The 26,158-nt window shown below is 37.0% G+C and overlaps 1 protein-coding gene across 3 annotated transcripts in view; it reads left to right on the top strand.

Moving 5' to 3' along the window:
* Positions 1-2,576: 2,576 nt before the first annotated feature.
* Positions 2,577-26,158, top strand: part of ascc3 (activating signal cointegrator 1 complex subunit 3) — a 149,869-nt gene continuing 126,287 nt past the window's right edge. The window contains exons 1-5 of one of the 3 annotated variants that reach the window (XM_017708223.2): positions 2,577-2,655; positions 6,768-6,915; positions 8,005-8,155; positions 10,296-10,879; positions 19,806-19,926. In XM_017708223.2, the coding sequence (XP_017563712.1) occupies positions 6,826-6,915; positions 8,005-8,155; positions 10,296-10,879; positions 19,806-19,926 (946 nt within the window). In that variant the 5' untranslated portion in view covers positions 2,577-2,655; positions 6,768-6,825. Of the gene's footprint in view, positions 2,656-2,857; positions 2,962-6,767; positions 6,916-8,004; positions 8,156-10,295; positions 10,880-19,805; positions 19,927-26,158 lie in introns of those variants that run through there. The other 2 variants (XM_037537203.1, XM_037537204.1) reach the window with 2 other exon arrangements.

Genomic DNA, 26,158 nt, shown 5'->3' with positions numbered 1-26,158 from the left:
TCACGTCTGTCACATGTGCTCAGTGTGAACCTGCTATCATCTGTGAAGAGCACAGGGCGCCAATGGTGAATTTGCCAATCCTGGTGTTCTCTGGCAAATGGCAAGTGTCCTGCACGGTGTTGGGCTGTGAGTACCACCCCGATCTGTGGACGTCGGGCCCTCATACCAGCCTCATGGAGTCGGTTTCTAACCGTTAGTGCAGACACATGCACATTTGTGGCCTGCTGGAGGTCATTTTGCAGGTCTCTGGCAGTGCTCCTCCTGTTCCTCCTTGCACAAAGGCGGAGGTAGCGGTCCTGCTGCTGGGTTGTTGCCCTCCTACGGCCTCCTCCACGTCTCCTGGTGTACTGGCCTGTCTCCTGGTAGTGCCTCCAGCCTCTGGACACTATGCTAACAGACACAGCAAACCTTCTTGCCACAGCTCGCATTGATGTGCCATCCTGGATGAGCTGCACTACCTGAGCCACTTGTGTGGGTTGTAGAGTCCGTCTCATGCTACCACGAGTGTGAAAGCACCACCAACATTTAAAAGTGACCAAAACATCAGCCAGAAAGGATCGGTACTGAGAAGTGGTCTGTGGTCCCCACCTGCAGAACCACTCCTTTATTGAGTGTGTCTTGCTAATTGCCAATAATTTCCACCTGTTGTCTATTCCATTTGCACAACAGCTGTGAAATTGATTGTTAATCAGTGTTGCTTCCCAAGTGGACAGTTTGATTTCATATATATATATATATATGATATATATATAAAGTGAAACATTCTTCCTACATGCTTCCTACATTCCTACATGCGAAAATCCTGCCATTAAATACTGCATTCTTACATAAAATATTCATGTCATGTAGTTTGAAAATAAAGTCCTATATGTTCAGATGACTAATCAGATGGAAACTGCTGAAAAATATTTGACCTTGACGTGTTCTCTCATATGAACATATAAGAGGACTACAGTCTTGTTTCTTCAGGGGAAGCTAAAATACATTTTGGAAAAGAAAAACAAAAAACAGAACAAATTTCTAGTCTAAATATGATTTAAACCAGTTGTGAAATCCTTGAACTACAGAGAAACAGAGGCTTATTTATTTACATAGCTCATAGTGGGATCAGCGTGTACTCAAAATATCCCAGTGTATTTGTTCACGGATGTGCTGTGCAAAATGACTGTGCAGTGTGTGAGCTTAAAACCTTTGATATAGCTCTATTGTGTTTGGAACATCGTGAGTCTTATTCTAACCCTAGTTCCAATCGAAGTCTGAAGCTACATTCAAAATGCATAAAACATATTTTTCTAGCATACCTGATGAGATTCATGGGTTTAGACACGCTGTAGGCTGTAAAGTGACTGCGTGGGCAGACGAATGTGGTCTAAATCAGAATTGAAAAGATCTTGTTAGATGTGATTACTTGATGTTTAGACATGAAAGAAAGGATCAGATATGTTTTGGGAACAGGAAAAGGATTTGGTTTGATTTAGACGTTAAATTCTGATTTAGACCAGTCATTACATCACATCTTCAGAGGGAAAGAGTCATTATCTAAACATTATGATGTCCTGTTTTAATGTTGCCTAAATTTGCAGGTCTGGGCCATTCAATGGTGTGTTGGGGCATGTTCTGATGTCCCGTTATTTTGTTTGCATTCAAGTCAATAAAATAATAGTAGTAGTATAGTGTAGTAATAGTGTAGTAATTTCATACACAGTAACATAGACTGTATACCTCACTCTGACTGTTGTGCTTTGTCATGCTGTGTTGTATCCTGTGCTCGTCACTTTGTACAAAGAGTTAGAAGCATTCTGGCCTAAAACTAGCATTTAATGTTTATTTTATTATATAATATTTCGTAGAGCAGCATTGTATCCTTCGATCTCATCGTTTTGACAGAATTCATGATTTTGTGTTTTCATGAGTTCTTTCACTGCAATACAGAGCATGAATTATGCAAATACTTAATACAACCTGCATGGAATCACCCCTCCACATGGAAGCAGAGAACTTCTTACGGCCAATGTATCCACCTGTATAGGCAAATAAATACAGACGTAAGGAAGCTTCCTGTGTGCTCCTGAAAAATGTCACTCATCTTCCTGTGTGCTCCTGAAAAATGTCACTCATCGTTATGCTTAAAGGTGTATTTTGCTGATGCTGCAATTTACTGCTCAAATAAAAATGAACTCTAACATATTTAACAAAGAGCGTTAAACAAATAGAACATTAGTCTTAAACACGCCCACCCACATGAGCAGATACGCGTCTCACTGTAACTGCTGATACTGAGACTCATACATACATAATATAAAACATCGTATGTTGGAAATCTAAATACAGGGATATTTGTGTTTTAGTTAAAATTATAGCGCACTCAAGATTCACATACGGATTACTCGGAATTGGTCCAAGCGCTTTCATGAAACGATTACTTCTGACTCGCTAGTTTCTCGAGTTTTTCCGCATACGTTACACGTTGTATGGATAGTGTAGTCATTTTAACCGAGAATGGTTATTTGAAGCGAACCAGTTCATCACCATGATAAACTACAATACCCACACAACCTTGCGTGTCACGCCGGCACAGAGCGTGCAGAGTTGGCTAGTTGACACAGCTGCTGAGCCTGGCTGTACAGCGGAGCGACTGAAAGCTGAGACTCTGAGGTCTGAGTGGTCACTGGACCTTTACACCTTTATACTTTATTTAACTTTTCATTGAAAACGGACAGGAAGCCATGTGAAGTTACAAAAAATACGCTGACACGTAATTTAACGTTAAGCACATTGCCATGTAACATTACTCTGTCTTCCAAATCAGCTAACTTAGTTAGCTGACCAGCTAACAGTGTTTGTGCGTCTCAGCCTTTCCAGTGTCCAAGTCTGTTCACGTCGCTGAAACCCTAACGCGAATGAAGAGCGCAGAGACCGGACAGCCGGTCTGCCGGTTTGGCTTAGCTGTTCTCGCAGCCTGTGAGTCCGCTCTCCAGACTAGCTTAGTTAGCTTAGCACCTGAGTCTCTGAGCTGAATCGAAAGTGTAACAGAGTTCGTAGTAATTTTATTTACGTCAGATATTAGTCATTTACGAAGCTAGCAATGAATTAATGATATCGTATGATGACAGTTTAGTTTTGTGCTCGGTGTCTGAGAGACTGTACGCTAACAGCTAGCAGCTAATGCTATCTGGAATGTTAGTTAACTGATGTTGGGCTACATCGCCGTTAGGACCATTAAAACTTGTTCAGTGATATTAGTGATGTTTATCAGCGTTGGTGTTTTCCGAAGCTGTCTCTTCGGGGTTTTGCGGTCATCCTTCGCCTTTTCTCTCCTTACTTTGAAGCCATGATATGCCTACGAGACAGCATCAGTCCTCGGAATACTGTCATGCAAGAGCTTTACTGTGTTTAGTGGGACAGTGGACCACATTTCAAGAAAAAACGCCTACATTTCTTTAAGGGAAAAAGAGGTTGAAATCTCTGTGTACTCTGTGGTCCAGAACTTCCCAAAAAAAAAGGTGCAGTTCAGATACACTACATGTCCAAAAGTATCCTGAGACCATTTCTTATTAGAGAACTGAGATATTTTAAGGTGTCCTCATTGCTGCCACAAACATTCAATTGTGCAGACACAAGCTGTTATAATCTATAATGGACGTCTGCCAATAGAATATCATGCTTTGGTTTTGGTGATGTCGTGTTTTACTTTTGTCAGTAAACAACAATATTTGTCATATTTAAAATGGTGTTTGATTAAATTAGTTGTTGTTTTTATGAAACCATTCTTGAGCTTGTTTAGGGCTGAGAGTGAGTATATGTTTGCACTGTATCTTTTGGTTTACACTTGGTTTTCTCTGTCTGATGTACATGGTTGCTTCATTTGTAGATGGCTGAGCCTCAGGATCTTTCCTTTTGAAAGAACCTTTTAACCATTTTGTCCATAGTGAATGACGTCCATATGACTGAAAGCAGAAATTACATTGACCTGCACTCAAAATTTCAACATAACTCCTTAGGATTTAGCCAGAACAGTTAAAGAGCTTGATACAAATATCACATTTTATTTTTGCAAATAATCAACAACATTTGTCATGTTTAAAATTACAGTTAAAATGGGTTAAATGTCTATTTTCTGATGAAGGCACAAATAAACACATTCAAATGTAGGAAAAATTTTCTGATTAAAAAAAAGCTGCTGAAAAAACTAATTATAATATATATATTTTTTATTCAAGGTATTAATCCTGTGAGTAAAAATAGCACAGTTGGTAAGGGTAATGGGCTTCATTTGGATTAGATTTCTCTATTAAAGAAGCTTGTTGTCAAGAGTGTGCCATAGCGATTCTGATGAGCTTTGCAACATTCTCAAGAAAATATATTGTGACCATTAATCGCTATAATGTTAGCATGTCATCAGTTGTCCATCTGTAAGGAGATATTACACTAGATTATGCCTATTTGTATAATGGCCATAGATATGAGACATTATTAAATTGCAGATATGCCATATGTTTCAACTTTATGGAGCTCACAGCATTTGTTGAGACTGGATGAAAGGCATGGATTTAATTTTTTGAATAATTCTGTGGCTATAGTGCTATGGCATTTAGCAAGCAGTCTATCCCTGTTGGGCTTTGATTTGCAACCAGTATTTCTTTTTACAGATGTGGTTTGTTTAATGTTTGAATATGTTTCTGTTTCAATTACTTTAGCAGCTTTTTGTGAGTGATTTGGTTTGGACGCTATTTTGCCTCTTAAGAAAGCTGATTCTTTTTTTCATGTTACTTTTAAAACTCACATGTAAAAATGCTGACATTAGATCTCTTTTATAGGTGACCATAATGCTACTTGATGTTCATCCAAATGATTAAATCCATTCTTTTTAGTGGCATTTGTAAATGTGATTCAGTTACTTAAGTGCCTCCATTATTTTCTCCACCTCCTGTGTTTGAGGTTAAATCAGTGAAAGTATGTTAGGCCAAACCACAATGTACACTATGGCCCACTTTCTCTTATTGTAAGAAAAATAAGTCAACATGTAGGTCCCCAGGCAAAGCCTGATAATTAATTTCTCTACACAAGTCAAGTAGACTTCAGAGTAAAGCATTTTTTAGGCTTTCTTTTACTGACCCACTTTACTAATTTAGATTAACCATGTACTGACTTACAAGTAGAAATAATAGTCAAAATATAGTTTTATGAATAGAAAATTAATTTCAGTCATATGCTATACACTTTGAGTCCATATTTAGTCAAATTCATAAGGAAGCCACTGAACAATAGTTTTAATAATAAGGGTTTCCATGTGCCTGGAAAACCTGGAAATAAATAAAGTAGTTTTCCTGTCAAGGAAAAAAAAAAAAAGAAAACTGATGAGTTATTGAGGTAATAATGAAGTTGGTCTGTTAAACCACCAATATTGCACATTTTTTAATGCTTTTAGCTGCTAATACCCATTTTGAGTGTCTGTATGTATGTATGGGTATGTGGACACTATGTCAGAATACCTGGTAGAAAGAGGTTACATTTTGAGTTTGAATGTCCATTCATGTCAGCTTCCAAACTTCAAAAGGTATAAATGGACACTGAAACTAGGCATTAGCAGCAAAAAAAAATGCAAGCCTGGTGGCTTATGGGCCTGCGAGCCTGCATATTTTTATATATATATATATATGTATATATATGTATATATATGTATATATGTGTATATATATATATATATATATATATATATATATATATATATATATTTGTATATATGTATATATGTATATATATATATGTATATGTATGTATGTATATGTGTATGTATATATATATATATATATATATATATACATATATATATATATATATATATATATATATATGCATTGTATTTTATTTTATTCATTTATTTATTTATTTTAATTTTTTAACTAACTAGCTAAATGCAAACATGATTTTGTCCTTTGTCTTAGCATGTCCTCTAGAATGATCTGTTACTTGCATGCAGTGTGCGATGATGTTCAGACTAAAATCCACAACGTTTAGTTGTATATGGAGAACAAGGACACAAAGATGAAAATGCACAAGGAGAAAAATAAAACCAGGAGGAGAAAGTTGGAAAAGATTGTCATCTGTATTTTCAAGTCAGTTTCACGCCATAGATATAGTTTGAGAAACATGACATCTGGGCAGTTTGAGAAGTACCTCCTTTCTAACTTCATGAGGAGACTGGTTAGTTTAGAGAACTACTAAATGCTGCCTCAGTCATTTAAATAACTCTCTGGAATAAATGACAGTTTGCCATTACAATGAATAATGTACATTTACTTTAAAATGAACTATTTTGTTCCATTGTGTTAATTGCAATTTTTGTATGCTAATTGTGTACACAGACATTCAGTGCTTTACGATTGTTGACCCTTTGCATGTTCTGTCATTAGTTTTTAATCCCTCTGTCCAATCAAACGATCTCTTCATAGCTGAGTTGTGACCAGTTGTAAATCAAAGCTCAAGGGATTCTCTTTTCTTTCATCTCAGCACTCATACCTAATCATAAGAAGCTTTGTACCACTAATGATTCATTTTGATTAGGCATACATATTTACATATCTTTAATTTTACAGCAGATGTATGTGAATAGAGAGAAGTTTTGAGAAAAAAAACTCCTGAATGTAACTTGGGAATTTCATTTAGTTGTTTGCCAAGAGGGAGGCTAGCTCATGGATGAAGATAAGTCCTATTCTGTGAAGCACCCATAACTATTATGATTCAGCAGTGCTGTTCTTCTCCAACAGGCACTTCTTCCTGCATGAGCGAATCCTGCCTCTGATGGTCGACTGAAGTGGCAGAGCTATGTCTCCTCCTCGGCTCACCGGTGCATTGCGCTCTTTCTCTACAGTCAGCAAGCAGGAAGACTTCACACTCGAGCTTTATGATTTGAAGGCAAGGCACAACATCTCAAACTTATTTTCAGGACAAATGTTTCAGCTCTTGCTAGTTTATGAGAAAGCTGTCCAACTCTCCCTTACTCATTTCACATCTGCTATCTGTTATAGTGTGGTGGCCCAGAATTTATGTATTGCTATCATATTGATATCGTTTTCATAATGTACGTTCAAGAAGTTTGGATTAGAGAAAGAGACCATTTATTTTGGGTTCCGGTTCCATTGTAAGTGAACACATGAAATATTGGCATAATTTTAGACTTTGTATTGGTTTTGAAGTTAAAATAGACACACAAAATAGTCATGTTTGTAGTTTTAGCCTTATATCTTATATCTAGCCAAAATGGAGGCTAAAGAACTACTAATGAATAAACAAAAGGCAATTTTCAAGTTAAACGAAAAGAAGCCAGGCTGAACCAAATCACAGAATTTCACCTTAACACATTTTTAATGTCTTGTTTAAAGGAAATCAAATAAATGGTATTAATCAATGTTAATGATCAGATGCAAGACAGAAAAAACAGTGGATATGGAAGTATTAAGATCATGGCCAACCTGGTGTCAGAAAGTGTCCACCAACCAGTTGCCAATAGGAGGACTCTTATACTGTGGTGTCCTTGGGCATGTACCTCTATTAACCTAGTCCTCTTATTCATGTGCTCGTGCCAGACACCTTCTCTTTTTTCTGTCCCTCCCTCTTGTTTTTCCTTAATCTGTCTCTTGACTTTGCTTTTATTTAGCTTTTTACGAGGTGGCAGATTGTGCTTCTGATCAGCTTAAATCACCTTTTTGGCTCTGAATTTTAAATCCTTAAAGCAGCTGAGCTGCTGTTTTAAGCAAAAGAAAAAAAAAATTAAGCCTGCTCTATAACACAAGTTGTAGAAAGAACCAAAGTGCTGATAAAATGGCATGGTGCTAACACACTTTGCTTCCTTTATTACTTAAACTCCTAATCTATTTAAATATGTGTTTACTTCTACCTATATAATAATGTTTCATTTAGATATGTAGTTCTACATGGTTTGATTTTAAAAGAATTTCTCTAAAAATGTGTAACTCAGCATGTATGTAATGTTCTCTTTTGAAGGCCAAGCGTCTGAAGAGGCAGGAACTGTTTGCCAGAGAGGGCCTGACATGGCCAAAAGTTGTGCAGCTCTTCACACAACACCAGGAGAAGAAGGAGCAACAGTCAGCTTCTCAAGAGCTGAAAAACATTCTGCAAGCAGCAAAACAAATAGGTATAGCATTTAACTCATTCCTGCACATTATGTTCTTGACAAATCCTGTCTGTTTGACTTTAATTCAGATTGGAAGATGTTCGAGTTGTTTTAGTCATAACACATTTCCAGCCTTTTGTGCTGAAAGTGTTTTCCTTTTTCATCAATTTGCTCTGCTCCATTTTGCAGCCAAGACCGGCACATTAAAGAAGAAATTGAATTAGCTAACACTTGTGTTTGTGTAATTGAACCACCATAAGGTTGGGGTCGTTTTCTTCACGCTACCAACCTGCACGCATTTTGAACCTCATCAGTCACAGAGGTGACCGGACTTGTAATGGCTCGGTGTGGATCACACCACAGTAGTATTTAGCTGTCCTGATGTGTCTAATAATTAGATTAGATGCAAATCCCCCAATTCAGCCTTAGTCAAACAGAGTTGCATGCTGAGTCTTCTCCCACTGCTCGTATTACTGTTCTGATCCTGTTGGCAGGGGGAGCGAGCTGGGCTGGGGTGGGGGGTGCGAGGAAAACAGCAGGGCAGGGATTGAAACATGGCAGGACTCCCTCTCTGCTGCTAATCCCATCATAGCTCTCATGAATACAAGAGAGACTCTGGTCACAGCACGTGTAGCACATTTTTGGTGGAAATGAATGAGGAGTATGAAGGACAGAAAGCTTCCGTGTTCTTTGTCACTGAGTAGCTGCACTGTCCTTGATAAAAGCCGCAGTAGTGTGTAGCAAGGTGGTGCTGCTTTGTTGCTTTCTGTTGTATTTTTGTCTATGCACTAGACTTTTCTGATGTTCAAACACTGCAATTCTAGAGTTCTTTTTGACAAAGTCTGAGCAATGGTGGGTGTAGTCATGAGGTCACATGATGCTAAACACAGACACTCCCCCTTTATCAGAGATGACCCAAGTAGAAATACTTTCTGGGATGATCTTAAGGATAACTAGTCAACCTTAACATAATCCATCCATGCATTTTCTAAGAAGCTTCTCCCTCAGGGTCCCGGTGGGGTGCTGGAGCCTATGACTAGCTTAATTAACAAAACAACACAAACTTTAGTTCTGAATTTATATTTATTTCCTGATATGCTTAAGCAGTTCCTGTGTTATGTTGAACTTCTAAAAAGTGCAGTAAGCTGTTCTGTTTTGTGATCTACATCATTACTGTGCTTTTGCAGCAGCTACACACTTGGTTATGGTGTTCCTACTGACAGCTGAAGTGAGACATGTTCCTTATGGACATATAAGTTAAAGTTAAAACAATTTTGAGTAATGTCACAAACTTGGATACATGTTGGATTTATCACCAGTCAGCATGCTTTGTATTATAAAACATTGAGAGCATTTTAATGTTAATGTTAATATTCATTATATTACATTATTTATAAGTGTCCTGGGATGCTTTTAAGTGCATTTTGGTTTGTGAACTCTGCAGTCTTTTAATCGCAGTTTGATTGAATTTAATCAGAAGCACTTAATATATAAAATGAATGCAGTGAGCACGCAGGAGTGTGCTAGAAATACATTTGAATACAGTAAATACAGTTCATGTAGATGTAGGTGTGGTTAAAGGCCTTACATAAAAGCCAAGTTGCAATTCTGAATCACAAGCACAATTCTGAAGTTTTTTTTGTTGTTGTTGCTTTGTTCTTTGGGGCATGGAGAAGAAATTTAAAATCGGGACCAATGTTTCATGTGTTCTGAACATCGGGAAATGACTGTACATTCACTATGCGCTACACAGGAAATACTTTTTGCAGTTTCCAAACAATACATTCAGAGTTTGTTTTAACCAGATAAACTACACTTGTTTCATTTTACACAAAATGTCTAGAAATGCACAGAAATGAGCAATTACTCATAGGCAGTGTGTGCAGTAGAGAGAGAATTTTAATTGCACTAAATCCTTGTCTTCCCTCTTCTTGCTCACATTTTCTGTTTTAATTGGACAGTCGGCCCCTTTTCCTGTTATTAAAGTGTGGTCTAGCTGAGATTTGGTTGAAGTATTTCTTACCCACTGGACATGTGAAACGTAAAAAAGGAGCCCTAATTGTTTTAGATCTCCACTTACATGTGTTACAGAGATACTCTCATTTTGTGAGTCCACTCAGTAATCACTTTGTGTTTCCTGCCCTCTTTCTGAATTTTTCAGTTGGCACAGAGTTTGGACAGGACACCATTGAAAGTGCTGCAGTCTACTTGTTTAAAACATTCCACAACAAAGACCAGGTTGGCCATGAAGAGACACGTGCCATTAAGCAGATGTTTGGCCCTTTCCCAGCTTCAGCTGCTGAAGCATCCTGTGTTGCTGTGGGCCAACTGGTGGCTCTGCTTGGAGAGTCGCATGTGGAGGCTTTCATCCAGACACAGAGCTCCTGTAAAACTGTGGATCAAGGGGCTACATTCGGACGGAACATTACCTTTTCCTTTGACTCCTATGTGCTAGACACCCAGGATGCTCTACCCTGGGAGGAGGAGCAAGGCGAAGGCCAAAGCTTGGACTTCAACAGCTTCTTGAATAACCATGTTGGTGGGCGGAGGACTGAGGTAGAGACAGTTGGAGCAAGCTCAGTGAGTGCCCTGAGCCAGAGCAGTGCCGAAAGCTCTATCCTTAGAAGAGAGGTGGAGAAATACCTGAGTGGAGGCAACATGGGCTCATCCAGTGCTGAGGAACTGTGTACCTCCTTGTTTGAGATGCTGTCCTCCACGAAGACTGATGATGAACTTCAGAATGAGGTGAGATCAAGTGACTGTTTAGCAACTGCCTTTCTTTCAGAGACATCACTCATTAAGTGTGGTCCGAACAGTACATCAGTTCTTCTGACAATATTGAGATCTCGCAGATTTATTGGTGTCTAAAACTCCCACTGATAGTAGTTAACGTTAAATCATACCTGTGATGTGAAGAAACCTGTTTACTTAGTTGACTACACTGAAAATCGCTCCCTTACTTTTCTGCTGAACTGGTAAATTTGGTTAAATACAAACTTAAATACAAACACCATCATGATTATTGGGTTATAAAAAAAAGCTTGAAAAATACATTTAGACCAGACGATTAGAATGAACATGGCAAGCTAAAGTACAAAAAAACGCTTTATGAATAGATTTAATATTTGATGAAATATAAGAAAAAGATTTCATTAATAGACCCAACAAAACCAGGAAGAATTTTGGGAAGCATTGGTTTGACTATGAAACGGCTCAGTCATCTTAAATAGAATAAACAAATAGCTGCATATCCAATGGCTAAATATTGTCTTTTCCATTTCTTCAATAGTAAGGAAATATATAAGACAAGACTCACTTGTTTCTGAACACTGAACTGGCTTTGGGCATCTTTGCCATCCTGTTCAGAAGCTGCCTGGGGGCTGGTATTTACCAAAGCGTTGCTGGCTGTAGGCTGAACTGGAAAACCTGAGCACAAAATGTTGTCATTGTTAGTGAACCAAATAATGCAGATGCCGATATCCTATATTTTACACGTACATTACTTTACACCTTTGACATGCAAAACTAGCTTCTGTAAAGGCCACCGCACACCAGATGCACTGTGTCATGAAGTGCCAAAAAATTCAAAACCATTGTTTTTAATAGAAGTATGTGTTTTAAAATGATTATTATTTACATTTTAAACGTTACATGCTGAGACAACACCAGTGTCTTTAGTTTATGTTAAATTAAACTCTTTGTTTGGCTATAGGTCCTGTTTTTGTGCTTACTATGGAGGTGAATTCAAAATGTTGAACTGTTATTACACATAAACAACCAAAATCATGACTGTAATCTGTAGATCACATGTGGCTTAACATTTACACAGAGAAAGGCAGCCCGTGTTTTAGGTAAACAGACAGATGCTAAAGGTAAGTTACCTCAGCTGACATTTCTATCCTAGTCTATTTCAGCTCGTATCTTACGGCTCCATCAAGAAAAAAACATTGCATACACTGTAGTTGTAACAATGATCAATGATCATGATTTTTTAACTATTTAAATATCGTGCTGATTATTTTTAGATATTGCCCAGGCTAAATAAACCAAAAAGGGTGCGATTGTTACATTTTACTGTGTACTGTGCAATATATATTTTTCTTCAGTAATGTTGATGGAAAGTACTTTTTTGATAGTAATATATTTGATTTGCAAAACTTAAAGTGAACTGGATTTTTGCCATTATAGGTGAGCAGGCAGGTCAACATTAATAAAAGTGATTTATTGTGTTTGGATGCAGTTTTTTACTATGGCAAGTGAACATGAATGGCGACTAGGTCAAAAGGTGGTTAAGAAGGATGGATATTGTTAATATATAGAAAATCTTAAAAATAAATGCATTATTCCTGGTTTAGTTGAATACATCACAAATTTATTCTAGGCATCGCCTCAGAGCACAACAGACTGCACCACTTTCCGTGTGGCCATTGCAACCAAAGAAGCAAGGAGCATTGGATTAAATTGTTAAATTATCATATGACAATACAAAAGCTCACTGCAAAACTTGCTGCAAGAGGTTTTTATAACATGGAGGCATGACAGATTTAGTGAATCATCTCAAGTGTGTGAGTATAGTAAAACTTATCTGAATACTGTGCTGACACCATGGCCAGGGGGACAGGCTGCATGAGCAGAAACTGTATACCTGCCGAGCCGCTTCTAAGTTGGTCCTGTTCGCATTCAGACAGACTTGTAGCTCCAGAGCATTCTCAGTCCTCTGCTCCACACTCTGTAGGACTGAGCTCAACTTGGCTTGCGCGTCCTGATCACTACTGCTTTCCGCAAAAAAAGGATAAAGTAGTCAAAAAAAATAACTTGTTAAAATAAAATTGTGAACGTAAACTAATTAAAACATACTTAAAAGAAACCTAAAATGTGACGTTGCTGGAAATATTTTGAACTGCAGAAATGAACATACTAAAAATATGAATAATCATGAAATGTAAACACTATTGTTTTAGAGATTTTAAGAACATGTTGAGTAAGAAACCTGTAAAATGCTGTCCAGCCCTGTTGAACTGAATTTTGTGCTGCAAGGTCACAGAAGGAGGCCTTTTTGGCTTTCAAAGGAGTCTTTGGTCACAGCAAAATTGTCATGGGTGACATTGATCTGGTGCTATACATAATACTGCTTAGCGACTGTAAGTGTAATTGAGTTGGTCAGATTGGTTATTCAGATATGTAGATAACATTACACTAAGGTAACACTAGCTAGTTTTGAAATAACTAACTGGCTTCATGAAATTCATGATTAATATTGACTTACACCACGGGCTTTCATGTGAAACAGGTGCATATCGTTCTCTTGCAAATAGCATATATGGCAAATATGTTGTTACCTTTTTGAATCGAACATATGATATATGTGAATTTCACTTCTTAATACAGACTAGTGGTGGGGGGTAAAATCGATTTTTAGATGTATCGCGATGTGGAAGATGGGCGATTCTGAATCTATTCACAAACATCAAAAATCAATTTTCGAAATTGTTGACGGAACGCAAAAGGCCAGAAATGCAACGCTTGGACAGTCCGTAGTGGCATGCTACATTAAAAGCTAGTGCAGGGCCCCCCCCCCATGTTTTGTTCGTTTATAAGAATCATTTTGTCCTTTCAACAACAACAAAAAAAAACACCTTGGGAGCCACAACATTTTGAGTCCATTTTGCCATCTTGGTTGTATGTGTCTCGGCATGTGCTAATGTGCTAGTACAGGCTGCTGAAAATATAATACGAACAAAAACGCAGACTTACTTTGCTTTAATCTTTAGCTCAGCTGTAGCCACTTTTCTTGCATCACCAGCTGAAAACTTTTCCACAAAAGTAGAACAGTTTACTGTAAAATGCCTCTCAATGTTCTACATTTTACGAGGCTGAAGTCGTTTCTCATTCGCCAGCTTCTTGTTCGAATTTTAAATGGTGCCTGAGGTGTCAGAATGCTGCACCACTTAAGGTGGAACGGGTAAATTCAAACAAGCTGGTGAATGAGAAGTGGCTTCACGTTTTGTAGTGTTTAACAGTTCCACGTTGCAGATGAAACGTAGCAGGAAAACAGGAGTGATTTATAAACATATATTCGTCTCCAAATTATGGGTGTTCGTCTCAAATCTTTCTCTTTGCCTTTTCGTTAGCTACTCGCTAGGTGAATTAGCGGTTGTACGCCACATTAACTCCAGCGTTTAAGACCATTTACTATTAAAAATCTGTGTGGTCAGTAAAACAGCCGCAGTTTGCCCACCCTTGAGCTTACGTATGGAAGCATTTTGGCTTTTATGGAGCTGAAGGGGAAACCTGTATTTCGTTTTCTCGGTACTTGCTGCCAACCAGAGGACCATCGAGCAAGAGACGTGAATGCTTCCACCCTGCTCAGACAGGACAAAGGGAATTAGTGAACAACAAACTCTGTCACAACTTTTATTACTTTTATTAATAATTTTATTTTATTATTACAAGGATTTTTGTCTGTTCTCATCATTGAGAACAAGGGCTTTCGCGTTATGTTGCACATTTAGGAGCCAAGATCTTATTTCACCGTAACTTTTGTCGCAGATGAGTGGCAGCAGCGTATCATGTACTCCAAACATGCGCAGTAAATGAGAGCCTTCCAGTTTACTTACCAAACCACTTCTATTTGGTTTATTAATAAAAGATATTGGAAGTAAATTCATTGTGGACTATCATAAATGCTTTGCTTTAAAAGTACCAAGCCCTCAGACAGTAGGAAAATAGAAATCCTGTATAGAAAAAAAAATGCCTCAAGATGCATCGATAATCATTTCATAATTGCATCGTAGCCCTCTGAATCGTAATCGAATAGTGAGATGCCTAAAGATTCCCATCCCTAATACAGAATCACTCACAGAAGTTTTCTTCTAAGGCCAACAGTCCTCATGTTACAAATACTGATGATTACATTCAGGCAACAGATTCTGGCTACTATTATGAACTGTAGTAGCATGCAGTGTCCAGGACTTGAGTACATAATCACTGGTTGAAACAGCATTGGGCAGACAGATTGATTGGTCATTGAGCAGGAGACCTGTTGCTTTGTCACAGTCAGACAGAGTTAAGGTCAGTTAAATATGAAGTTAGCATTGTAAGGGAATTGAACAGTCTACAGTGCGATATCAGCTAATTTGAATGATAGACTGCTTGCATGTTTCAACTTCATAAAAATAAAATTGATATTATAATAGTATATATAATAATAATAATAATAATAATAATAACATTAACCCTCACCCTCTCTCAAACTTTTTCCTGGGTACAGTGATTTCATACTCTCCCCTCATTGAATTTCTTTGTTCTTTCTAATCATCCGTGATGAGTCAACCTTGTTGTCCTTTACCCTACCCCTCGAAATCCCCTAAGGTTTAAGTACAAGGTATTGAACTTGAGCTATATCATGTTTTAATGTTTCCCACGTAGTTGACATTTGGAATGGAACTCCTGCACTGACATCTTTAGATATAGGATGCCCTTTGTCTTCTAGGCCTTCCATACTTTTCCCTGCAAGTTACTCCAAAGTCATCAGCAAGGTTAAAAGCATTTCCACTAACTATCATTAAACTTAACAATGGTAGTGAAGGGGGAAAAAAGAAGAGTACAGCCCATTGTACTTTTAAAAATGTCATTTGCTGCAAAAGTACATACAATATCTTTGAAGCCAAAGAAAAGTAAGAGAGAGCTGTGAGAAGATGGTAGCTTAATTAACTTGTAGCTTAAAGTGTTTTAGATTACAGTAGAGATGATTGAAGATTCAAGAGTGAAAGGATGGTGCAAGAAACATCACCAACCTTCGGTATGCATATGACATGAAAGTCAGGACTAACATTATGATGATGACAAAAGATGGTACACTAACTGTACCATTGGGGATGAAAATGCAGAAGTGGTGGGCAGTTTTTGCCTTCTTGGATCGGTTATCAATGAAAGAGGATCTAACACTCGAGAAATATGACACAGACTGACATTTGGGAGAACAAGGGTGAAGGAGCTGGAAAAGATCTTCAAATGCAATCATGTGTCTTAGCTGAGAAAGATTAGAATGGTCCAGGTTGTGGTCTTTTTTCTGTTATTCTTTATGGATTTGAAAACTGGACAATAATAGAGCAGTACAGGAAACATACTAATGCCTTTGAAATTTGGTATTGCAAATGAGAGTAATTTGGATGGCGGAGAAAACAAACAAATGAGTTGTTGACCACTTTGAATCTCCTCTCTCACTGGAAACACAGACTGAGATGGATAGACACAATCAGAGAAATCATGAGCATAGGATATTCTGGAGTTTTAAAACTGTCCATACGGTGGCCAGGACTTGGAACCGACTTGGCAGCAATTAACAATAATAACAGAAAATATCCTAGCAGATTATTTCACTTTTATTGCGTTAGAATTCAAAATTCATATGGATTCAGAATTGTTATTCATATGTTAGATTTGTTTGTTAAAATACATGTGCAAAGATATATTTTAATTTGTGTATGTGCATAAGAAAATGAATTTGCCTGCATGCCATAAACTGAGCTTGTAATTGAGGAACACTTCTTTTGAAAAGCTTTCTATGTCTAAAGACCACCTGACTCTACAGACTCTCGAGCTTCAAAAAGTAAAGGGTTGTCTTGTCCACAGTGACCTAAAGGAAAGCTTCCTATTGTAAATCCTTATAGAGTACCTTTTAACAAGGGTTACATTTTGCCAAGACATGATGGACAGAATTTATGAGCTTGTGTAGAACAAAGAAAACTTAGGAGGGTACATAAAAGAAGAGTTGCAAAATAAAAGAACTTAAAAATGTCCTCTGGGTGGACAGGACAGTAAAACAAACAAAACATACAAGCTACATAACAGCAAATATATGCATGTACACATGCACAAGTATGCCCACACACTATTGACAAAGTCTCAGAGGCGACGCTTGCCTTCATCAAGGTGCCTTATTAAGAACTTTAGGTCTGGTATGGATACAAAACGTCTGGAGAATCCACAGTGTCTGTTCCCTCATATTGCGGGTAAAAAATGAGACAGATCTTTTAACCCCCCTATATGAATATTTTCAGTAGCAGATGCATTTCGTTCCTCAAGAAAGTTTGCTGACTTTAGAAAATGTGACTTTAGAGTTTAGTTCATAACCTCCCATCACCTCCAGTTAGTTTCACCTTTGAAGAAGTTCCTTCCCTTGTGCAGCAAGTAGTGTTGGCTTTAGCTGAAATGAAAATGTGAATGAATTGAGTTTCCCATCCTGATTGATTTGAATGGCTCAGTGAAAGAGATCTAACACCTTTGCTTTCATTCCTGAATTCCAAGCAGAAATTGCAGGTTTGTTTGAATTACCACCTCATGTTTAGAAATACACTAGAAAAATATACATATATTCTTCAAGAAGAGGACTGATTAGTGCAAGGCCAGATGTGATCTACTAAGGCAAAATACACATCTGCAGAGAACTTTTTAAGCTTTTGCATTTAAGAGCGCCCCCAACACACAGCTATAATTAATACCACTTTTTTTGTTATGGAAAGAAAGATGTTTTTTTCCATTGAATTCCAGCTGTTATTTGTTTTAAAAATCATTTTATCAAAAATTGGTACGAATGGGTACAGAATTCTGGAATTAAACTCTTTATTTTTACCACATGCAATGTGTTCTCAGCTCATGTGTCGCACACCTACATGCTTAATTGGAGTTTTTCCATCTATGGGCTAATGATAGGCTTGTTATCTGTTGGACAACGATGATGCATTCAGTCTCCCCGTATTTTGAACTCTGCCTTCATAAAAGTTGGATTAGTTTAAAAAATTTCACTGTAAGCTTGTTCCCACCCTAATGAATCTGTGTTTACTCACCTACATTTAGCCCAAAATGTCTCAAGTACGAGCAAGTATGCTGCTCCCATTAAAATGAGGTATTTATCTTCACATATTTAAAGAAAACGAAGAAGTGAAGTATGCTTGCTTTAGCATCCGAATTCTGGAAACTCTAAACTTGGACTTACTCTAATGAGGACACAGTTACTTAATTGGATGCAATTGTGTTTTTTTAACCTGTGACCCAAAGTGACTGCTACAAAATTCTGCTTAATGTCTTTGGCCAGGTTAATAATTTTTTGTTCTCATTGCTTTCAGTAAGTGAAATACATGTTAACAGGTTGAATTGACTAGTAAAAAATATGTCACTTTTTAGGCCTGATGTCTGTTATATAGTATGTTTCGGTTATAGCCCTGACAGGTGAAACTTGTTACTAATGTGTTGATGGTCTTTGGAGCCTGTATCTTATTTTTTGTTATTTCTTTTTGGTTATTCTCTATTATGATCTGTACTTCGCTACCTTGTTTGCCATTGCTATACTCACCAGTGTATTTTTTCCTTCCTAATAATTTGCTAAATGCATTGTATGTCCAAACATTTGTAGTCTGCTTTTCCAAGTCAAGGGTATTAAGAGAGTTTTTCCCTGTTTGCTGCAGGTGTCTACTTTTTCTGAGAAGACTTTAGGCTAAATGTTGGAATATTGCTGAGAGTATTTGTTTGAATTCAGCCACAAGAGCATTAGAGAGGTCAAATTTTGATGCTGGATTATTAGTTCTGGATCACAAATGCCACTCCAGTTCATCCCAGAGGTATGGGATGGTGCCATGTCACTGCAGAGAGTGCAGTTTTGCTGTTTCAGAGCCCAATACTGGGGGACTTCATGACCCTCTTGTTGATGCTTGGCATTTGGCATAGTAACTCATTCTGTTGGCAATGCCTTTAAAAGGGCTTATACAAGCTGCATGTCTGTGTAGTTGAACAACTGTACACCTTAAAATAGCTGAATTCATAAATTACAAGGGGTGACTGGATACTTTTTCCTGTGTAGACACGATGTGATGTGATGACGCCCATAATGTTTGGCTATGTCTCTGATTTATTCTGACTTACAACTTTTTTTATTATAGGGGGCCAAAGATGTATCAAATTGCATTGGGCCTTATGTTGAAATACAAAAGCATCTGACTTTAGATGCAAATCCCAGATCTAGAATCAACTCTAGACATGATCTTATATGACTTACTCACAGCTGACTGCGACACAACCGAACCAGCATTTCTAATTACTAAAGGCCTTCTGAAATGAAAGGGCATATGGAAAAAAAAAAAAACTGATTTCTCTGTTGTTTGTCCAATGTAGAGGTAAATACCCTTAATTTAAAGCTGACATTCTGCATTTAAACTTCAGTCATTTTTTCATTTCAAGCCCAGTGTATGGAGCCAAGCGACAGTAATTGTCACCACAGGCTGCACTGTAGTTATTTATTTATTTTGATAAACATTTGAGTAGATTTATGCATGTAGGCCACAGCATGGCACAGTATTTTAGTGGCTAGTCCCCCCCCCCCCCCAAATGCTCATTAAGTTTTCAACGTTTTGAACATGGGTTGTGTGCTGGCTTTAAAAGCTTTGCTTGGTGTTTTTTGTGGTGCTAAGTGCCAGGTGGCTATGTTCAGCAGGCTGAGCAGCAGATGAGATTCTGCTGCAGACTTAGGGCTGTGGGGGATGATAATTGCCAGGTGCTCACATTTGGCATACAGAAAGTTTCATGTTCCGGCTGCAGTTGGAATTTATTAATTTATCTCACGTTTATGGTCTGGTTCTGATGAGTCTCACTTCTTCTCTCTCTTTTGTACACACAGCTGTTTGAATTTCTTGGCCCTGAGGGATTTGAAATGATCTCTGTACTTCTTCAGAGAAGGTCAGACATTGTGGACTCTCTCCTGTCTGGCCCACCTGATAACAAGCTCAGCTACCCACCAGGTGAGTTGTGTAGAAACAAAGTGCTCCATAATAACAACATAAAGCTGTTCAAGCTTAGAGTGGTTCTGGCCAGTACATAATGGTGCAGCTGGTGGAACATGTAGGGGTAGTGATTCAACAATATTGTTAATACTAACAGCCAAAAGGATATTATATGCTGTGTGTGCCACAAAGGTATTCTGTACTTACTAAAGGTATGCTGTGTATTTAATGTGTGTGTAAATGTAGTGTTTTACATATATTAGTGGTTCACAGTAAACGCATTGTTAATGTAATCAATTATTAACACCATTTTTTTGTTGTTTAACACTTCTGGCATGCTGTTGCTGGGACTCCACTGATGTAGTGGTTACATCTTTTAAATGGTGATTTTTATTGATGGCATTTTTGTTAAAACCATTGTTATTTCCTGTTACTTCCATGGCCAATTTATCCCCAAAGTGTGTCAGGCAACCAAGAAATTCTGCAATTTGTAGTGTAAGAGGTTGTTCGCTTTGGATATCTAGTCTGTTTGATGTCATTAATATTACTTGAAGACTTGTGTTCATGGCTGGAAATTTCCATAAATGAGCCAAAAATGAGCTTGTTAGTTATTGAGAGTCAAATGTAAGGTAATGGTTGATACTAAGCTAACTAATCTCCTAATACATTGTGAGCCAGCTAGGTATTTAGATCTAATCTAAAAGTGACATTAGGCATTTTTGTCAATAGATCACACCATGAAAGAGTGGTTTAGTATTTCAGTAGTTTACTGTTATGTCGATAGTTAACAGTAATTTTAGTGAATGTGCCATGAATTTTGTTTGTCTTTTGAGCTTTAGCAAAAGGCGTCAGAGACCCGCAATATAAGGTAGTTGGTAATGTTAAGCTTCTTGAAAAAAGCAGTCAAGCAGAGACAAAAGTCATATTATGTATGATGCACTTGATTGAAGCATGCATAAATGCACTAGATTGAAGCATGTATTGGTTGATTATAAAATCTTCGAATGGAAAGATAATTTTTAATGAATTTCTCAATGTAAAAATGATCCAGAAATAGGCTGTTTAGGACACACTTTGGATTTCCAATAAACATCCAAGCAAACAACTAATTAACTAAGTAATGAGCCAAAAGCCCACCTCTCTACAGATGAGGTTCCAACAATAAATCTTGACTGTTTCCACCCTGTGTATATTTTTGCACCCTGGCCAATTTACATATTTTATTGATACTGAAATGAGAAGAAATAAACAGTATCTGCTTTGAATATGTTTAAAATGTCTAATGCAAGTTTAGGAACATAACGGAAAATTACTGAACATACTGCTTCAAGGAAAGTTAAATGTACAATAAATGCTTAAATTCTTAGACACTACATATTCTTGATTTAATATTACTGGTGAATTCCCAGTCAAAGTATTGTAGGAGTGTATTTTGTTAAGAAAAAAAGAACCAAACATTGGAACTTGATAGGGCTTAATGAAGCTAATACCTGGTCCATTATGTGCGCGGATTGGCCCTAACCCAGGATGGAGGTGATCAGAACATCCCTAACTTTTGCAAGGAACTTTACCAGTATGAGGACAAATTACACAAATCGTTTAGAAATGTTGTAATAATCTCCCCCAAATCTGCAAATCCCATTGTTTAAAGTTTACATCAGAAAGCTGTTTATATTTTTTGTCTATCCTCTCCACATCACGAAAATCTTAAGGTCCAGTTCAGAATTTTCTGTGACTTAATTCTGAGCTAGGTGATAATGGAGATGCTTTCTACATGTTTGGTTTTTGCCCTACTGATCTGACCACACTTTGGTTGGAATTCAAGTAAATACTTCTTTTTCAGTGCAGTATTGATCCTTTAAATGCTGGAAATAAGGTGTTGAGCAGACAAGGACAAAGTGCTTTGATTTGTAGTCTTTGAGTGTTTGAGGCAAAATGTAAAGGCTATAATACATTTAAGTATTGTATTTAAGTAATAACTCCAGGCATGCCATCTGTATGAGCTCAGAATATAAACTTAAATTGGAAATAAAGCTCTAGATACGTGAGGCCACTACTGAAGTGCCTTAGGTCTCTGATGGTGTGAACAGACATAGTTATTCAAGTGGGCATTGTTTAAGCACTGTTCAATGTGCTGTCAAAACAATGAAATTGGAAAATGCATTCTGTTAATGGTAGAACACATTTTTATTCAAAACAAATATGAGAAATGGAAAATACAAAATGCACACACACATAAAATAATAAAAATATTGCAATAGTTTCATGCAGTGTGGCAGTGCTGTTAGACATTCATCAGAGATAATCAGAATAGATTGCTGGATTTGTCTGTAATGTGCATTGATAATGTGTGGTTGATGATGCTTGTGTAAACTGAACATCATTATTCTGAAATATTTTATTGAGGAAGGTAATGATACTTTACCATGGCATTTGTTTGAGTGAGAAGCAATGCTGTTTCATAAACGGAATTATAAAAATGGTTAATTGCCTCAGTTATTTAGCTTATCTGGTTCTCTACTTTCAGATGAGGATGAATTATTATTATTATTATTATTATTATTATTGTGGATAAATTACATGACATTTATTTTTGTTGGAAGTTTTTCTTCTAAAAAGTCACTGTATTGCAGACATGAGTTTGTTTCAACAACGATTTGTTGGTTTGCATCTGTTGGTTCTACTGGTTGGCATAAGCCTTATTAACTCTAAATATATCCAGATTTAGGCAAATCTACTGATCAGGGAAGATTAAAAACAGCATTTATGTTAATTTTTATACATTTCGTAGATGTACACTACAGTTGGAAAGTTTGGAATTATTTGTTTGTATTATTGTTATTATTATATTTTATACAATAATAACCTATACAGTGCAGATATAATGTTATAAACTAAACAGCAAATGTTATTAAATCTTTGAGTTGTTATATTCTATAAATTTTGTACTGTAATTATTCAAAATAATTATATGTAAACTTACTTGCTTTTGATTTTTTTTTTGCTGCGTTTCAAAGATCAGGCATTCTCTGTATTAATGTATTTTAGTTTATTTCTACAGGTTTCTCAGTCATTTTTAGAATCGTGTACATGTCAAATCATCATTCTGGGCACATCTAAAATTGACTTATTCTCATAGCTACAAAATATTACTATTATATAGATATTTTACTTTTCATGTTGTGTTGATTTAACCTTGCAGTGGTGAAAAGTGGAAGTAAAGAAGCTAACATGGTCTCTTTCTTTCTTTCTTTTTCTCGTATCTCTGAGTCAAAGGTAGCAAATTATTCTGTTTTTCTTTTATGATATTTTGTATGCTTTTTATGCTTTATATGCTCTAATTATGGGGCGCCAGACATGGACTATGGACTGCAACTAATGGGCTTCTGGCTAGTCAAAAAGTTCACTTGCCAGACTGCTGTTGAGATTAGAGTTACCTTGACAACCATGGATAGAGGTCAGACGAAGGGCTAAAAGCTGCTGATTAAATTGCCCACTCTTTGCATCCCATGAAGTGAGGTGTGATTTTATTGTGTGGGATTGTCAAGAGCTGATTACATATGTGCAAGCTGTTATTGTGTGGTCCAAGTATTGAATACTGTTGACAACAATCTTATGGATGTGTGGCATAAAAAAAAAAAATTATAAATTAAGTGTGCAGTGCAGTGGCCTTATATTAATTATTATGTCTGCAACCACTAATTGTTTCCACAAAAACATTTCCATTATGGCTTTGATTAATTGATTAATCAGGGAAAGAAAACGTGCAGTTAGTAGTTTGTCAATAAGTATCATTTAGCATTTAACATTATGCAAACATTTTGTTTGACATTTCTGCTTTTGCACAGTGCTCTTTTAAACATAAAAACTTTTTGAATCATAATTCCAAAAAAATACAGGAACAACAAAAGGACTTTTCAAGGGCATAGCAACCGACATTTTGCATTACTCTTGAATGTGCTATTTTAATCTGTGTAAATAGTGCAGAACACTATATTAATTTGTTTTTGTGTGGTGGCTAACACCGTAATCAGCCAGTTATCACTGACCACACAGAAGTTAGCCATTAGGCAGAGAGTCTTGAAGCTCAGCAAAGCAAGACAGCACTGATCACGCACATGATCTGATGAATGTTTCCAAAAAGATAAGTCTACACAAAACACAGAAAACAGAAGTTCAGTCTGCACCCTGGAGAATCTTTTCTATAAACTCAGTTTTCAGAGTCCTAGAATGATGTTTTTGTTTTGTCTGGAGGCAACAATGCAGAGACAAAACATGATGCTAGGAAATTAACTGAGCAGCAGAGTTTTAAAAATTATTTTAAATTCATGGAATGGTATAATTTAGCTGGGTAGATTAATTGAACATTTTCAAAATAGTGTCCAATTTTAAAAATGTTTAATTTTTTCCCAATTCTTGGGAAGTTTTTCTTTCTTATTTATTCCTAGATATGAAAAGCAATATCCTTTCTAGTAAATGTCTTTGTTTACTGTTAGCTATATTAACAATGTTGATAATCTGTTGATCTTATGGTTATGGCTTTTCTCCCATGAGCACATTACCCATATAATATAACTTGCCATTCATATAAATTTATAATCAGGTTGTTTTAAAAGCGTGCTCCTCAGATTCACAAGATTTTTAGTACAAGTTTTGTTTATTTAGCCTGTAGAATTTTGCATGCAGCACTTCTACAACGTACAGCACACTGCTATCAACAGCCAGTTCTCTTGAAGTATAAGAAATCTGGCCAGTAACTGTCCAAACCAACTTTGTGCAAACTTTGTTATGGATTTGCAGTGGCACCCCCTATTGGCAAAAGGTGCTTGGATGCCATTGAAATGTTTTTTACAGATGTTTTTAAGTGGCGATTGCCCTTTTAGAGTTGCAAATGCAAAGAGAAAATACAGATTCGGAAAGCTACCCATTTGTATTGCTTTCTTTTCTTTTCCTTTCCTTTTTTCTGCTTGGTTATTGCTCCACAGGGATAATTGCTCCACAGGGGTTTGAGGATGCAGTAACAGAAACACAGTGATGCAAAAAATAGCCTCAGACGCACACAGTCTAATGGGCAGCACATGTGCCTGCACCATGAAGCCAAAGTTGTGGGCAAAAGAGACACATCAAAGAGTAGAGAAAGAGGTGCAGCTCCATACAACGCTGGTGTCAGCGGGGGGCTGTGGGGATATAGACGTGACCGTGTCCCAAATGCAGCGCCAAAGAAAAGAGTTGCCTTTGAGATGGAAATCGCACGGAGGTAGAGAGGGTGTCACAGACTGTATGAAAAATTCAAAAGAACCTTTTGAGTTTTGATGGGCAATCGTGAGCGAGAGGGTGGACAAGCCTCGAACCGCAATGCTCAGGATAAGATTCTCAGTCAGGAGATATTGTTGGGGGAAAAAAAAGATCAGCTAGCTTTTTTAAAAATAACTGTGCCTATAGATGTAACCAAAACCAGATAGCGACATGACTGAATTGATGGTGCCTTATGTCAGAAAGCAACAGAGGGTTGTTCCAAAGATATGGAGTAGCATACTTCATGTAGAAGTAAAGAAATTCGCATGGGCATTTATTTTCTCTAAACCATTTGTACAGTGATTAAATTACCACTTTTGGAAATAAGTGTCTATACAGAATATAATTTGTCAGATATGCTTTCTTTAAAGCTATAAAATTGGCTGTATTCTAGAACTGTCACTACTTACAGCAAGACCATATGGCCAGAGAAGGCATGCTTTTAGAATCAGTTTCATAAGGATTTCATTTAATTCATAGCTATCTCATCAATTAGACATCTTTCAGAATAAGAACAGAGTGTATGCTGTAGTTATTTTGGAGGCCCGAGTAATGTGGCTGGAGTGATGCTAGCAGTAATAAATCAATAGCTTTGAGTCAGTTAGAGCAAACAGCTGTTTACAGACAGACTGGTAGCAGCATGTAAAAAATCACTTTTTCTTGGAGCTGTAGATAAATAACGATCCTATATATCTGCATACTACAAAGCTGTTATATTCTATGGTGCATACTTTCAGATAATGTTTTAAAAAGAGGGGTCAAGTTTCAGTGTAGTATCTCTAACATTTCAGTACTTACACAATGCAGTATTTCTCAGGTTGGGTGGTATTATCTTTAATTATTCATTAGTTCATTTAATTTTTTCCTGGGTCTGTTGACATGATGGCAAATGTTGAGGTTACATGATGAATTATGGTCTAACCCTCAGTTAATTCTTAATTAATGCCTGTTAGTC

Source organism: Pygocentrus nattereri, chromosome 3 (genome assembly GCF_015220715.1).
Source record: "Pygocentrus nattereri isolate fPygNat1 chromosome 3, fPygNat1.pri, whole genome shotgun sequence".
Classification (NCBI taxonomy): domain Eukaryota; kingdom Metazoa; phylum Chordata; class Actinopteri; order Characiformes; family Serrasalmidae; genus Pygocentrus; species Pygocentrus nattereri.
Note: the sequence above shows the minus strand (reverse complement) of the source record. Positions and strands in the feature narration are given on the sequence as shown.